Here is a 14,049-nt window from a genome sequence, read left to right on the forward strand (position 1 = left end):
TTAATGTGCTGTTGCTCAATGGGTGACATGTCTGGTGAGTATGCTGGCCATGCAAGAACTGGGTTGTTTTCAGTTTCCAGGAATTGTGTACAGATCCTTGCATCATGGGGCCATGCATTATCATGCTGCAACATGAGGTGACGGTCGTGGATAAATGGCACAACAGTGGGCCTCAGGATCTCGTCACAGTATCTCTGTGCATTCAAAATGCCATCAATAAAATGCACCTGTGTTCACTGTCCATAACATACGCCTGCCTATACCATAACCCCACTGCCACCATGGGCCACTCGATCCACAACGTTGACATCAGCAAACCGCTCACCCACACAACCCCATACACGCTGTCTGCCATCTGCCCTATACAGTGAAAACCGGGATTCATCCGTGAAGAGAACACCCCTCCAAAGTGCCAGACACCATCGAATGTGAGCATTTGCCCATTCAAGTCGGTTACGACGACGAACTGCAGTCAGGTCGAGACCCCGATGAGGACGACGAGCATGCAGATGAGCTTCCCTGAGACAGTTTCTGACAGTTTGTGCAGAAATTCTTTGGTTATGCAAACCAATTGTTGCAGCAGCTGTCCGGGTGGCTGGTCTCAGACGATCTTGGAGGTGAAGATGCTGGATGTGGAGGTCCTGGGCTGGTGTGGTTACACACGGTCTGCAGTTGTGAGGTCGGTTGGATGCACTGCCAAATTTTCTGAAATGCCTTTGGAGACGGCTTATGGTAGAGAAATGAACATTCAATTCACGGGCAACAGCCCTTATGGACATTCCTGCATTCAGCATGCCAATTGCATGCTCCCTCAAAACTGGTGTGATAAAACTGCACATTTTGGAGTGGCCTTTTATTGTGGCCAGCCTAAGGCACACCTGTGCAATAATCATGCTGTCTAATCAGCATCTTGATATGCCACACCTGTGAGGTGGATGTATTATCTCGCCAAAGAAGAAGTGCTCACTAACACAGATTTAGACAGATTTGTTAACAATATTTGAGAGAAGTAGGCCTTTTGTGTACATAGAAAAAGTCTTAGATCTTTGAGTTCAGCTCATGAAAAATATATATATACACATACACACACGTTTGTTTTTGTGAATTGTGGGGACTTTCCATAGACTTCTATAGTTTTTATAACCCCCTAACCCAACCCTAACCCTAAACCTACCCCTTACAGAAAACATATTTGCATCATTACACTTTTAGATAAACATCATTTACTATTTTTAATAATTTTTTAACATTGTGGGGACCACAGGCCACTGCAAAAATGGTATCAGTACTTAAGAGGTATTACCTGAGAAGCAAGTAATTGTCTGTCTTGTTTTCTGTGAAATTAATCATAGTGAAGTGAGTTTGAAGTTTATGATTAAAAAAAAGAATAAATAGCTAATGCTATTGGGCTCAGAAAAAAATAATGAAACAATTTATACATTGTGCATTTATAAATTACAGATAAATGGTTATTGTAAATGTTACGTACATATCGCAAAACAATTTCTTTTTGGTTTTACACTGCAGTAAAAAATACAGTATGAGTCTATAAAGTTGTTTTGAACACAGCAAAAACAATGACACATCATAAATGGTAAGATACACTCTTGCTGCAAGGAAAACATCATTTTTGTAATAATACAGTACATCGTTAAAAAAAATGAGAACAACACATTTGTGTGTATTTTTATTTAGACCACACTGTAACAGACAAAACATAGCAGGTGGATAAAACAAGAGCACAAATGTAATTTTACATATGGAAGACAAATGTGTAAAAGGATAACTGCAAAAAGTGCTACCAATACAAATACATTCAGTGATATTTAGTAATTATACCACACATTTAAAAATGCAACATAACTGTATACATCAAAATTAGAACAGGATTTGTCAAAAAAAAGAAAAGAAAAAAAAACAACTTTTTTTTTTGATAACCACATGCTATAAATTTCAGACATTCATAAATGCACTTATACAACTTTTTTGAAATGAAAAATTGACATGAATGAAAAAAAGAATTGTAAAAGCTTGTTGAAATTCCAAACTTTAGGAAATGGTTACGTTTACATAGAACCAAATGGCACTTTAAGTGCTTTTAACAGGTTGATTAAGGCTGATCTGTGACAGAAGTACAAGATTAAAGGCCATGTGTTCATAAGACCCAGCTGACACACTCAAATGCCTTATGTTTCCAACTTACATCAGTATATAAATGAGTCCTGAGCCAAGGATGACAGTCATTACAGCTGTAATCATGGTAAATTACCTATCCTATCTATACACACAATGTAACAGTGTTGTTGGGAAAAAAAACACATTAAAGGAATCTAAAAAACACTGACGCGTTATAAACCCTCAAATGAATCATAGTATTAATGCACAAAAAACACCTTAGGTGGTTTTGAGAATGTAGTGTTTTTTACACATTCATATTCTGAAAAAAGTAATACATGCCATAAGAAGAAAGAAAAATGCCAGTTTGTGCCATAGTACATGTACATGATTCAGTCCTCACTATACTGTATAATACTGTATACACTGTTTAAATTACATGTTTAGAAAAAAACAAAAAAAACAAAAACACAATTAAATCACTGAATCACCACACTGAATATTAAAGTGCATAATGAAATGTGCTTGCTCAGTTTGTGGGAGAAAAAAAAAAAAAAAATCAAAACTGTTGGTAGGTTAAAAACATTGTTAAATATAATGGAATATACAATGGCTATAGCAATGAGATTAAAGTCCTTCCAGAAAAAAAGAAGAAATCTTATAATGAGGTATCCATTTTTATAAATGTCGCCTGAATGTTAAAAAAGGACAGATTTGAGTCATGAGAACTTTACCTCCACTACTTCCTGAAATAATTTGCCAATTTCTGATACAAAACCATCCAAAAACGAGAGTTTTGATAAAGGAGAACTAATATCAGATACTTGTCACAAACAAGGTTAATACAGCAACACAACATATATTAATATTAATACACCTGCCAAGAAACCTTGCTAGTGAAGTATGTTGTTCTTACAAATTTTCACAAAACAAACATGAATTTGCCAGAAAAGTGCAACATACAGATTAGACCAACTGTTTTATATTAATCTATAAGAAGAGCCATAGTCGGCTTTACCTCTTGAGAAGATATTTCATGTTTTCAATGTGCTAATTAGGAAAACAGGTTCAATATTTTAAACCTAGACCCACTTCAGGAAGTGCTGGCAAAGAGGACAATGTTATCCAAATTGTAGCTAGCGGACCAAATTCAAAATATCATGCTTCCAGATGTCAACCAATTTGTTCAGTTATCCTAATTTGACAAAGTTTTATTCTAAAAACTGCTTGTGAATAGTGCTGTCAAATGATTAATGGCATCCAAAATATGTTTTTGTTTACGTAATATGTGTGTGTGTACTGTGTATATTTATTATGCATATTAATACACACACATGCATATATACATTTAAGAAATGATATAATTATATGAAAATAAAAATATTAGGGCTGTCAAACGATTATATATGTGTGTGTACTGTGTGTAATTATTATGTATATATAAATACAAACACATTTATGTAATTTATATTATATATAAATAAAAATATTTTGTACATAAATAATGTCTCTTAAATATATACATTAATTTGTGTGAATTTATATACACATAAGATTTACAAACAGTACACATATATTAGGCAAACAAACTTTTATTTTGGATGCGATTAATCGTCTGACAGCCCTAAAAAATATACATGTAAATATTTTCAAAATATATACTGTATGTGTGTGTATACAGAAATATACACAGTACACACACATACGTTATGTAAACAAAAACTTTTATTTTGGATGCGATTAATCGTGATTAATCGTTTAGCAGCTCTACTTGTGAATAGTTTTTGCTTTCGTGTCATTTAGGAACACTAAGCAGGCCATAAATCCTTCATAAAGTTATGATGACATTGCCCCAGTGTTGCTGGCCCATTACTATGAAACGGGGCAATCTACAAGAAGCGCCAAAGACAACATTACTGCTTGAGAATTGTGTAGAAATACGTTTCCTATTCTCAAAAACCTAAACCTAAAAAAGCAAACATAAGACAACTTGTGCTTAGCGCTGAGTGGTTGTTTGTGCAAGTATGATGCACGCTATTCCTGCAAAAGATTCTGAGAAAATGAAGATCTCCTTCCCACTCATCTGTCTCGGATTTATAAACTTGCACAATACTTGTAGAAGTTTAGGATGTATTGTGAATGCAATGATATTCACATAGACGAAGACGAGATGACAATGCCCCAATGCTGTTCGGTCCATTCAAGTCTGTCGTCAGTGCAAACCCCACAGGAAACTCTCAAAACAATGGAATCTACAGAAAGGGCCAAAGACAACATTACTGCTTGAGAAGTGTGTAAAAAAGTTGCTTCACATTCTCAAAAACCTCAAGAAACGGTGTGCTTTCTTATTGTTCACTCACACCAATGTGAACAAGCCTTCAATCATGCATGCTTCAAAAAATGAATACATAACCCTTTTCAATAAGAGAAAGCCACCGATAACATTACTTTTACTGCTGTCCTGGTGGACACTCAAAACTTAAGCCAAAAACAGCAAATGTGCTTAGCGTTGGGTGGTTGTTTGGGGAAGTATGATAGGTGTACAAGCTATTCCCGCAAAAGATTCTGGAAAATGAAGATCTCTTTCCCACTCATCGGTCTCTGTGTTATAAACTTGCACAATACTTGTGACGTTATTGAGGTGCCAGTTATATCCTCCAACTATATAGATCTTTTTATCCAGCAAGCAGCAGCCAGCCTCCGACTGACCGGCACGCATTGGACTGACTGTTGTCCATTGGTCGGTCTCTTGCACGTAGTATTCTACAGCCAAAACATCAAAGCAGCGGTCAACGTGGTCCATTCTACCACCGAGAGCATAAATTCGGTTGTTTACACTGATCATAGCATGAAGGACTCTTGGCTCGTTCATGGGACACTTGAAGTCCCACTGATCCGAGGCTGGATCGTAGCAATGGAGAGTCTTCTTATCCTCTACAGACACTCCGTAACCTCCAGAGACGTAGAGTTTGTCCCCGCACGTCGCTCCGGCGTGACCCCAGATCCTCCTCTTAAGAGAATCCACGTAAGTCCATTCATTTTTCCTTGGACAATAGCATTCTACAGAGGACAAGCTGCCAGAGCGGTTGCGTCCTCCAGTAGCGTAAAGTTGTCCATGCAGCACGTTGAGCTGAAACTGTATCCGGCTTTCCTGCATGGGTTGGATTCGAAGCCACTGGTTCAGATGGGGGTCGTAGCGGAAGCAGATGTCAACTGCGCCCTCTCCGCTGCGGTACTGTAAATGCTGTCCACCCACGACGTACACAAAATTATCAAGAACTGACACACATGCATGGCTGCATCCCATCTCCATTTCGGTCAACTCTTTGAACTGTCGCGCCGTGATGTCGGGCAGATAGTAAACTTTGCTGCTGACTGTCCGATCGTTGTCGGTGTAGGGCGTTCCGCCAAACGTAATTAGCGAGGTGACATCGGAGCGAATGGAAGTTCGCTGTGACTGCATTTCGTGCTGTCGGAATGGAAGGATTTGATAATTAAAGGCCTCTAGGAGAAAGTGTCGACATTGCACGTCCTCCACCATGATGTCGACGGTCTGAACGCTGTCCACGAGTTCAGACGACCGCATTAGCGGGAATCGCACGTGGCAGAGCACTTCACTGGCTGAAGCTCGCCTGGACACGTCATGCTGCAGCCAGCGGATTGCCGCGTGGAACAAGTCGATCTCACTACAGTTCTTCAACTTGTTGCTCTGAAGGAAGAACACCAGTCGTTCCTTTGGAATGTGAAGGAAGTCGTCCTCCTGAGCGATTTGCAGGAAATGGCGGAACGTGAACGCGTCGACTGACTGCTTAAGGGACGACAGGCTGAAAGTGGTGGCCATCTGGCCGATGTTAAGACAAGTCTCAACACTCATGGCTGATTTCAGGAACTCCTCACAAAGCTCCACCACAGGCACCATCTGCAGGAAGACGGCTGCACCAAGAACATCCTGAATGCAGTCCAAGTCCAGAGTTACTTCGGAACTGTAGGCAAAATCTATAATGTGCTTCAGTCCTCTGGCTGAGAGACCTTTCAGCTCGATGGTGTTCTGGCTTGACTCCTTCATTCCTCCAGTAAACATGGCTCTGTATGGATCAAGAAGGAAAAGACACCTTTGTTCAAGTATGTGGTGCAGAAAGAAGGACCTCCATTATTTTGAAGGGTTAGTTCACCCAACAATGAAAATTCTATCATTAATTACTCACCCCAACGTTGTTCCAAACCCGTATGACCTTCGTTCATTTTTGGAACACAAATTAAGATATTTTTGATGAAATCCGAGAGCTTTCTGACCCTGCATAAACAGCAATGCAACTACCATGTTGAAGGCCCAGTAAGGTAGAAGGAACATTGATAAAATAGTCCATGTGACAGCAGTGGTTCAACCATAATGTTGTGAAGCTACGAGAGTATTTTTTGTGTACAAAGAAACAAAAATAACATTATTATTTAACAATTTTTCCCTTCTGTGTCAGTCTCCGATGCTTTGAATGGACTGACGTTAAGCATTGCCGAGGTCCGTTGCGCCACGTCACTGCCGTTGCTGCTGTTTACTTTATATAGGTAAGAAATTGCACATTCAGGAGCTAGTTTTCAACCCCTGCCAAGTTAATTTTATAAATACAACAGTTTTGCTACTAAAAGCTACATTATATTTCCTAGCAATGAAGTGATAACTTAGCAGTTGTTATAATTAAACCAACAAGCTTCACTTCTTCGCAAGTTTCACATTTGGTCATGCACTCTCTCTCTCTCATTAATTTATTCAAATTTATTTAGATGAATATCATCTTGCCGCTACCTCTAACGAGCTGTAGATAAAATAAAATTACCGTTATTCTCCTGTCTTTATCCGTTCATTCAGATTTTATGCTGTAAATCATCCATGACCACTGTTGGCCATGCTGAGAAATAATAATGGCCATTTGGCGTGAATGACAGGTGCATCTCAAAAAAATCAGAATATTCCAAAAACTGAAACTTTCATATATTCTAGGTTCATTAGATGTAAAGTAAAACATTTCAAAAGCTTTTTTGTTTTAATTTTGATGATTTAAGCTTATAGCTCATGAAAGTCAAAAATCCAGTATCTCAAAATATTAGAATATTTACATTTAAGTTTCATTAAATGACCATCCCAACAGTATAAAATCCGGGTATCTCTTGTTCTTTATAACCACAATAATGGGAAAGACTGCTGACTTGGCCATCATTGACACCGTCCAGGAAATGTCAGAAGCATCATACCTGGGCTAAGGAGAAAAATAACTGGACTGTTGCTCAGTGGTCCAAAGTCTTCTTTTCAGATAAAAGTAAATATTGCATTTCATGTTGAAATCATAGTCCCAGAGTCTGGAAGAAGACTGGAGAGGCACTTCCAAGTGGTTTGCTGACCATGATATTACTGTGTTTGATTGACCAGCCAACATGCCTGACCTGAACCCCATAGAGAATCTTTGGGATATTTTCAAGAGAAAGATGAGATACAGACGAACTGAAGGCTCAGCAGTGCCTCAGCAGTGCCATAGCACTGATCACTTCCATGCCACACCTCACTGATGCTGTAATTTGTGCTAAGAGCAAGTAATTTGCTGTAATTTGTGCTACAGACTAAATATTGAGTGCATAAATGAACTTAAACTTTTTTTTTGACTGATCTTAGGAAATATTCTAATATTTTGAGATACTGGATTTTTGACTTTCATGAGCTGTAAGCTTTAATAATCAAAATTAAACCAAAAAAACTTTTGATTTATTTTACATGTGATGAATCTAGAATACATGAAAGTTTCACTTTTTGAAATAAGTTACAAAAAAAAGACAACTTTTTCATGATATTATAATTTTTTGAGATGCACCTGTATATAACTTTTAATAGCACGGCCATTCAAAACCTGAGGGTCTACCATGTGCATAGTAAAACGATCACTGACAATAATTTTGGGCGGAAATTAATATTAACACAAATATCGGATACCAGGCATGTCTAAAGTGAATGTAAACAGGCGGGCAAAGAAACTGGATATGGTCAAAAGACCAGATCTGTGCATTAAGACCTGCAGTGTAAATGCAGCCTTAGTTTATCGACTGTATATTCTGGTTCAAATAAATAAGGCTGGCCAAAAAGACCGCAAGTCATTCTCTGTCAAAATCTTCAGACACGTTAATGAAGACAGAGATTTATGAATGGCGTGTGTCTTCATCTGCTCGTAAACAAGGCGCAGGGCATCCAGGTTCTATGTCACAACGCCGGCTCCTGCGTCAGCAGCACCACACACATGCATTTTGATTAATTCTCATTAAGGTTGAACCACTGATGTCACATGGACTATTTTAACGATGTCCTTACTAGCTTTCTGGGCCTTGAACACGTCAGTTGTGTTGCTGTCTATGCAGTGTCAGAAAGCTTATGAATTTCATCAAAAATATCTTAATTTGTATTCTGAAGATGAACAAAGGTCCTACAGCTTTGAAACAACATGAGGGTGAGTAATTAATGACTTTCTTTTTTGGGTGAACTAGTGCAACACTGACCGTTCACTTTTTTAGCAGCAACTCTGATTCTGGAAATATTTTTCCATGCAAAGACATAGTTGTTATAGTTGGGTTAACTTTGAGAACGGTGAATGGGAGAGTACCACAAATATATTTTTGCATTCCCATGTGCTCAAATAGTAAAAGAAAAACTCCACGATAGTGTTTTCACGACTTTCAAAAAAAGGAAAAAAATTAAAAGATACTGATAACGGCAGTCAGAAGAGAGAACGATGTAAAATTTACCGTCTCTCCCATAGATGCTGCATTAGAAACACCCTCGCATTAGCGTTGATTTGTTTTTTGTAATTTGATGCAAAGGTGATATAATACGCTTACACTTTTAAAATAATAAAATCAAAATATAAAAAAATCTGAGGATTTACAATGCTGATGACCACTGAAACGTGTCATCATCACAGTTCTGTGAAAAGGGTTCATAAAGAGTTGAACTATAACAAACTTGACTAAGGAATTGTTCACAGAAGACATGTTTGTCCATTTTGTATGTACAATCTCTGTCTGTTTAAGTGCTTCATCTTTTTAAAGAGTGATTTTCTAAGACATTAAAGGCATAGTAAAAAAAAAAAAAAATTAAATCACCCTAATGTTGTTCCAAACCTGTATAAATTTCTTCCTTTTGTTGAGCACAAAAGAAAATAATATGAAGAAAGTAGGTAACCAAATATTTCCTGGTAGCCACAGATTTCCATTGTATTTATTTTCCACACTATGGCTACCAGCAACCTTCAAAATATCTTCTTTTGTGTTCAGCAGAAGAAATTAAATCATACAGGTTTGGAACAACATGACGATGAGTAAACGACAAAGTTTTCATTTCTGGATGAAGTATGCCTTTAAGTCTATATACACAGTAGTAAAGTCAAGTTGTCATTTGGACTTCAAAAAGAACAAAGGTTACCCTTGTAACTTATTTTATGAATCCTGCCATTTACAGCTCAGTTGGCTGGTGCTAACAGATAGTGTAACGTCTCACCTGAAGTAGTCACTGCAGGAGGCCAAAACCGCTTTGTGAACCTCAAAGCGCTCGTTGTCAATGGCCAGAACCACATCCAGCAACTGACCCTGATCACGCAACGCAGACAGTCCCCTCAGGAGAGTGTTGCTGTGGCTGGGGGCCGAGAAAGTACAACGGAGGGTGCTATTCTTGTTGTTAGCCATGCTGGAAAAAAGAGAGAATCGGTTTACGAGGAATCGTATCTCTCACCACTCCCTGATCATTGTCTCTGGCTACACAGTCAATAGAAATTCACAAGTGGCTTAATGTGTCTGCTGTATCCTGACGCTCCACCAATAGGTCTCGGCTGCTAAACCGGCACATCAACATGATCCCCGTAATGGCACCTACTTTTAAATTATTCAACAGAATGGATAAAGAGCCTATTTGGACACAGAACCCACAAGCTTCACCAATACCAAGCAACAAGTGACCCAAACAATTACCGACCTAAATGATTCTTATGATGACAGTGCATATGTAAAACAAAAGTTAAACAATAGCATGTTAAATACCTGTACTGTCATTGATCCTAACCCTCACATTCTTTTGGGACAGATTATGTACACTTCAGTGTTTGGGGACCGAGTGCAATGCTACATATACACACATAATGTTACTTTTTTAGCCAAATAAATTATTATCTGCCTTAATTTAGACGATTCATCCAACCTTGTAATAAAAAGTAGCCATGTACTTTTTTGTGGTTTTGGATCAATTTAAATTCAAGACCCATTAAAACTCTATATTTGTAAATTAATATTTAGTATAATCAAAATGCTAGCAAGTCAGAAATTAATACAGGTATCATGTTTGGTCAGTTTTTGTAAAAAATGTTTGATGTTGTCAAATTCAAATTTTGTTATGTGTTGTCAATCTCATCAGTTTTATTAAAATTAAATTTGTAAATCGTAAATATTTTAAATGACCTCTTAAAGAGGTTTTAAATTTTGGGAAAGAAAAACAAGTATCGCCATGCAATTATTAAACTTTAAAAGTAGATGATTTCAATAAATAAATGTAAGCAATGTTTAAAGTCACGGGCTTATGGTTTAACAGCCATTGTGCAAATAGATTAACATTATAAATCATCACTAGACACTAAACAATGTTTACTTTATGGTGTTTATATTGTAATAGGCTGGGTACACAAACAGTGTAATGTCACCTTCTTTCATCAATTCTCACTGCACCTCTAAAGTTTTTTTTATGCACTCCTAGATTTTTTGTCTAGGAGCACATGTGCTTCTTGGGAAAAAAGTGTCAAGCCTTGCACTGACATGTTAAGAATGCTTTTTGGGCCCTGAAGTCTACCAGATACTAGGAAGAATGAGAGGGTAAAAAGGTTCTTATTCTAAATATTTTTTAAAGGCGCACTCAGTAAGTTTCTGTGTACAATTAGCTGGATCTTATACTAACAGTGGCATTTCACAGTGCAGTGGCTGTGACTGTATGTCGCAGTATTTATTCTTGACCTGTAGCATGAGTTTTGGAGTTTGTTGCAGTGTTCCAACAGGGAGTGATTATTTTAAATTAGTATTTTTTCCATCTCATACTCACTCTGCTTCAACTGTCTAGTGGTGAATCATGAATCATACACGCATGTAAGGCTGTCACGATTAGTCGATTCAAAATTCTCAAACGCAATTTGCCCATGCAGAATACCGGAAGTGGCGCATTCCATGGACAAAAATCCATGAAACGCATTATTAGACCGTTTACCAAGGCTGCATTATATATTAAACACATTTAAAAAGCATTACCATAACACAATTATGAAGTCACAAATGCTACGATTCAATTAAATAAATATATGCAATGCAGATTTATTATATGCATTTTATTTACATGTGTGTAAGTTATGTACATGCATCTCAGAGCAGTTTTGTTCACAGTAAATGCTGCTCCACACAAACAGACAGTTATCATTTACATGTGTGGAGCGCTTTAAAATCCATATTTGCATTTTGCTGTGAGTTTGGGTTTCATCAGATTTTTATCATTTATAAACCTACGCAAACACAGGAGAATACATCAATATTTTTCTGAATATGCTAACTGTTAATTGTGATATCAAGCTCAAACTCTCACTCTAAGTTTACACGTTTTGATGTCCACATATTCAAGAAATTACAAATTACAACTTAATTAAAAATTAAACGTTTAGCTTTTATTAAACAAGGATTAGATTGTGCAGTAAAGTGTAAAAACAATCGCCGTTGGCGCAATCTGCATCCTTTGTTATAATGCGTAACGTACAGTAGCTCTATTGTTTAATAGAGCTCTAATAATACATTATGTAACAGTTTTGTTCAATAAAACCACATGATTACTTGCTTTTGATACTTCATTTGAACTAATTATTATTAACTCATTGCTATTGTATATGTATTTTAAGACATTTTAAAGGCTATTGTTCGCTATTGTTTTTATTAATCACAAATTTTTTATATCATAATTATCCGACTACTAATCATCAGAATTGTTGACTGATTACTTGATTACCATAAATGATCGTTAGTAACAGCCTTACACGTATGCCGATCTATACTATTACTGCTGACTACGCTATAGGTTATGTTATCATATTATGACCGATAACATTATAATTAAAGTTCTATAGAATTTTGTCAAAATAAATTAAAAAGAAAACATTAAGGGCCAGATTTACCAAACAGGGCAAATTAGAGACTGTGATTCCATTAAAGCTGTGATGAGAGTGGAAAGTTCATCTAGTGATTAAAAAAGGGTTTTTTGGATGCAATAATGGCGCAAATGCCAGTAAATCACATCACATAATATATTAAAAACTGTCCTCCCATAAATTGTCAAAAAGAGAAACTCCTACAAATGCATCTACAATAAGTTCAGCTGCAAAAATAACCATCCACTCCTTTTCACAGCTAATTTTTCACTGCATGTCTTTAGTAAATCTTGTCAGTAGTTTTTAACAACAAAAGAGGGTTTGCGCTGTTAGTAAATATGGTCATGCAACAAATATAAGTCATGTTTGATATCACAACATTATGATGTTCAGTATGAATAATGGATACTACATTAAACTGCTTTTATTTATTAGTTTCAATTAATTATTAATTTAATTATTACTTTTTCAAAGATGAATTTTAAATAAGCTACATGTAAATATGGGGGGGGGGTATGTACAACTACATAAACATTAACTCTGAACTCCACCTCCTTTGCACTCGATCTGCCATGGGCCTTATACTACTTTATACATATCCTTTTATGTGTAATCCATATTTATCTGTATTTTTACATCTTACTGTTAGTTTCTAATGTTATCTGTACGCACCATGTGTCTGAGGGTAACACCATTTTAATTCTCTGTATGTATGTGCTGTACATGTAGCAGGATTTACAGTAAATCAGACTTTGATTAATCAATATCAATAAATGTAAAAAACTGTAACTGGTCAATTACCAATATGGCATTGCTACACAGCTGGTTATGTGATGCCAACACAGTGCCTATTATGGGAAGACCCTCCTCTATATGCAGAACAAAACAACATTTTCTAAAAAAAAAAAAAAAAAATCTAGAGCCTTCATCTAATATTGGGGTTGTTCATTATAATAATATTTTTTAGAAGTGCTTTTAATTTCTTTATATACAAAACTTTACCAAATCATTTCTGAGTGCATCTTTAACTATAATACTGCAGAAGGAAAGACTGCATAATGTTTTTTTCCCCTTTTCTCCTAATATTAACACTTCACCCTGTTGCATTTTGGTATAACCTCTCCCTATGCGTGCATCAAACGCATCGTCTGCAACATCTGATGCTACATGCATGCCTACCTGCTTTGAGCTCGATTCGCACAGAACTCCACACCATCTGACTCCGCCATGCTCAGCGAGGATGAGGATGAGGTCATCATGTGTAGAAGCCCAAATTACCGCTAACCATGCTCAATCTTAATCAAATATGAAATACAAGACACGGCAAGGACAAAAAACAAACAACCTATTTCATACATACAGTTTCAAGTGTATAGACTGCTACGAGACTACGAGAATATAAAAATGGAAAGTAATGATTTCTACCTCATCAATATTGTACGGCCTGTGCTCGAGGACAGTCCAGGTGCTGCTGACAGAGTTCAGCTTACCTGCGCGCGCCTCTCAACCTCTGCGCGACCCCGCGGTTGCTGCTGCGCGCTCACGAGTACACCACTCACGGGCTCCGTCGCATTATGTCTGCGACACAAATAATCAAAGTAATGCACTTATAATAATCTAAACATATTTTAATAAAGAAATGAGGTAGCCTGAAGGGTTAGCTACAGTATCATACATAACCCCTGTCGCTAATTTCGGCGTTCTTGACCGTAAGAGGCGTGGTCTTTCTTTTTCCCGT

At 37.1% G+C, this 14,049-nt stretch overlaps 1 protein-coding gene across 4 annotated transcripts; it reads right to left on the reverse strand.

Moving 5' to 3' along the window:
• Nucleotides 1-1,676: 1,676 nt before the first annotated feature.
• klhl26 (kelch-like family member 26) lies at nucleotides 1,677-14,025 on the reverse strand. Of its 4 annotated transcripts, none has more exons than XM_051122716.1 (4): nucleotides 13,987-14,025; nucleotides 13,491-13,889; nucleotides 9,647-9,832; nucleotides 1,677-6,200 (listed from the first exon to the last, which is right to left on the reverse strand). In XM_051122716.1, the coding sequence occupies exons 2-4, from the start codon at nucleotides 13,568-13,570 to the stop codon at nucleotides 4,619-4,621; spliced, it is 1,848 nt and encodes a 615-aa protein (XP_050978673.1). In that variant the 5' UTR covers nucleotides 13,571-13,889; nucleotides 13,987-14,025; the 3' UTR covers nucleotides 1,677-4,618. The 4 variants fall into 4 exon arrangements, with proteins under 4 accessions (XP_050978673.1, XP_050978674.1, XP_050978672.1 ...); XM_051122717.1 differs by having other exon boundaries at nucleotides 13,491-13,606; nucleotides 13,802-14,005; XM_051122715.1 differs by having other exon boundaries at nucleotides 13,491-13,606; nucleotides 13,737-14,005.
• Nucleotides 14,026-14,049: the final 24 nt, after the last annotated feature.

The sequence above is a fragment of the Labeo rohita genome, chromosome 11 (genome assembly GCF_022985175.1).
Source record: "Labeo rohita strain BAU-BD-2019 chromosome 11, IGBB_LRoh.1.0, whole genome shotgun sequence".
Lineage (NCBI taxonomy): Eukaryota > Metazoa > Chordata > Actinopteri > Cypriniformes > Cyprinidae > Labeo > Labeo rohita.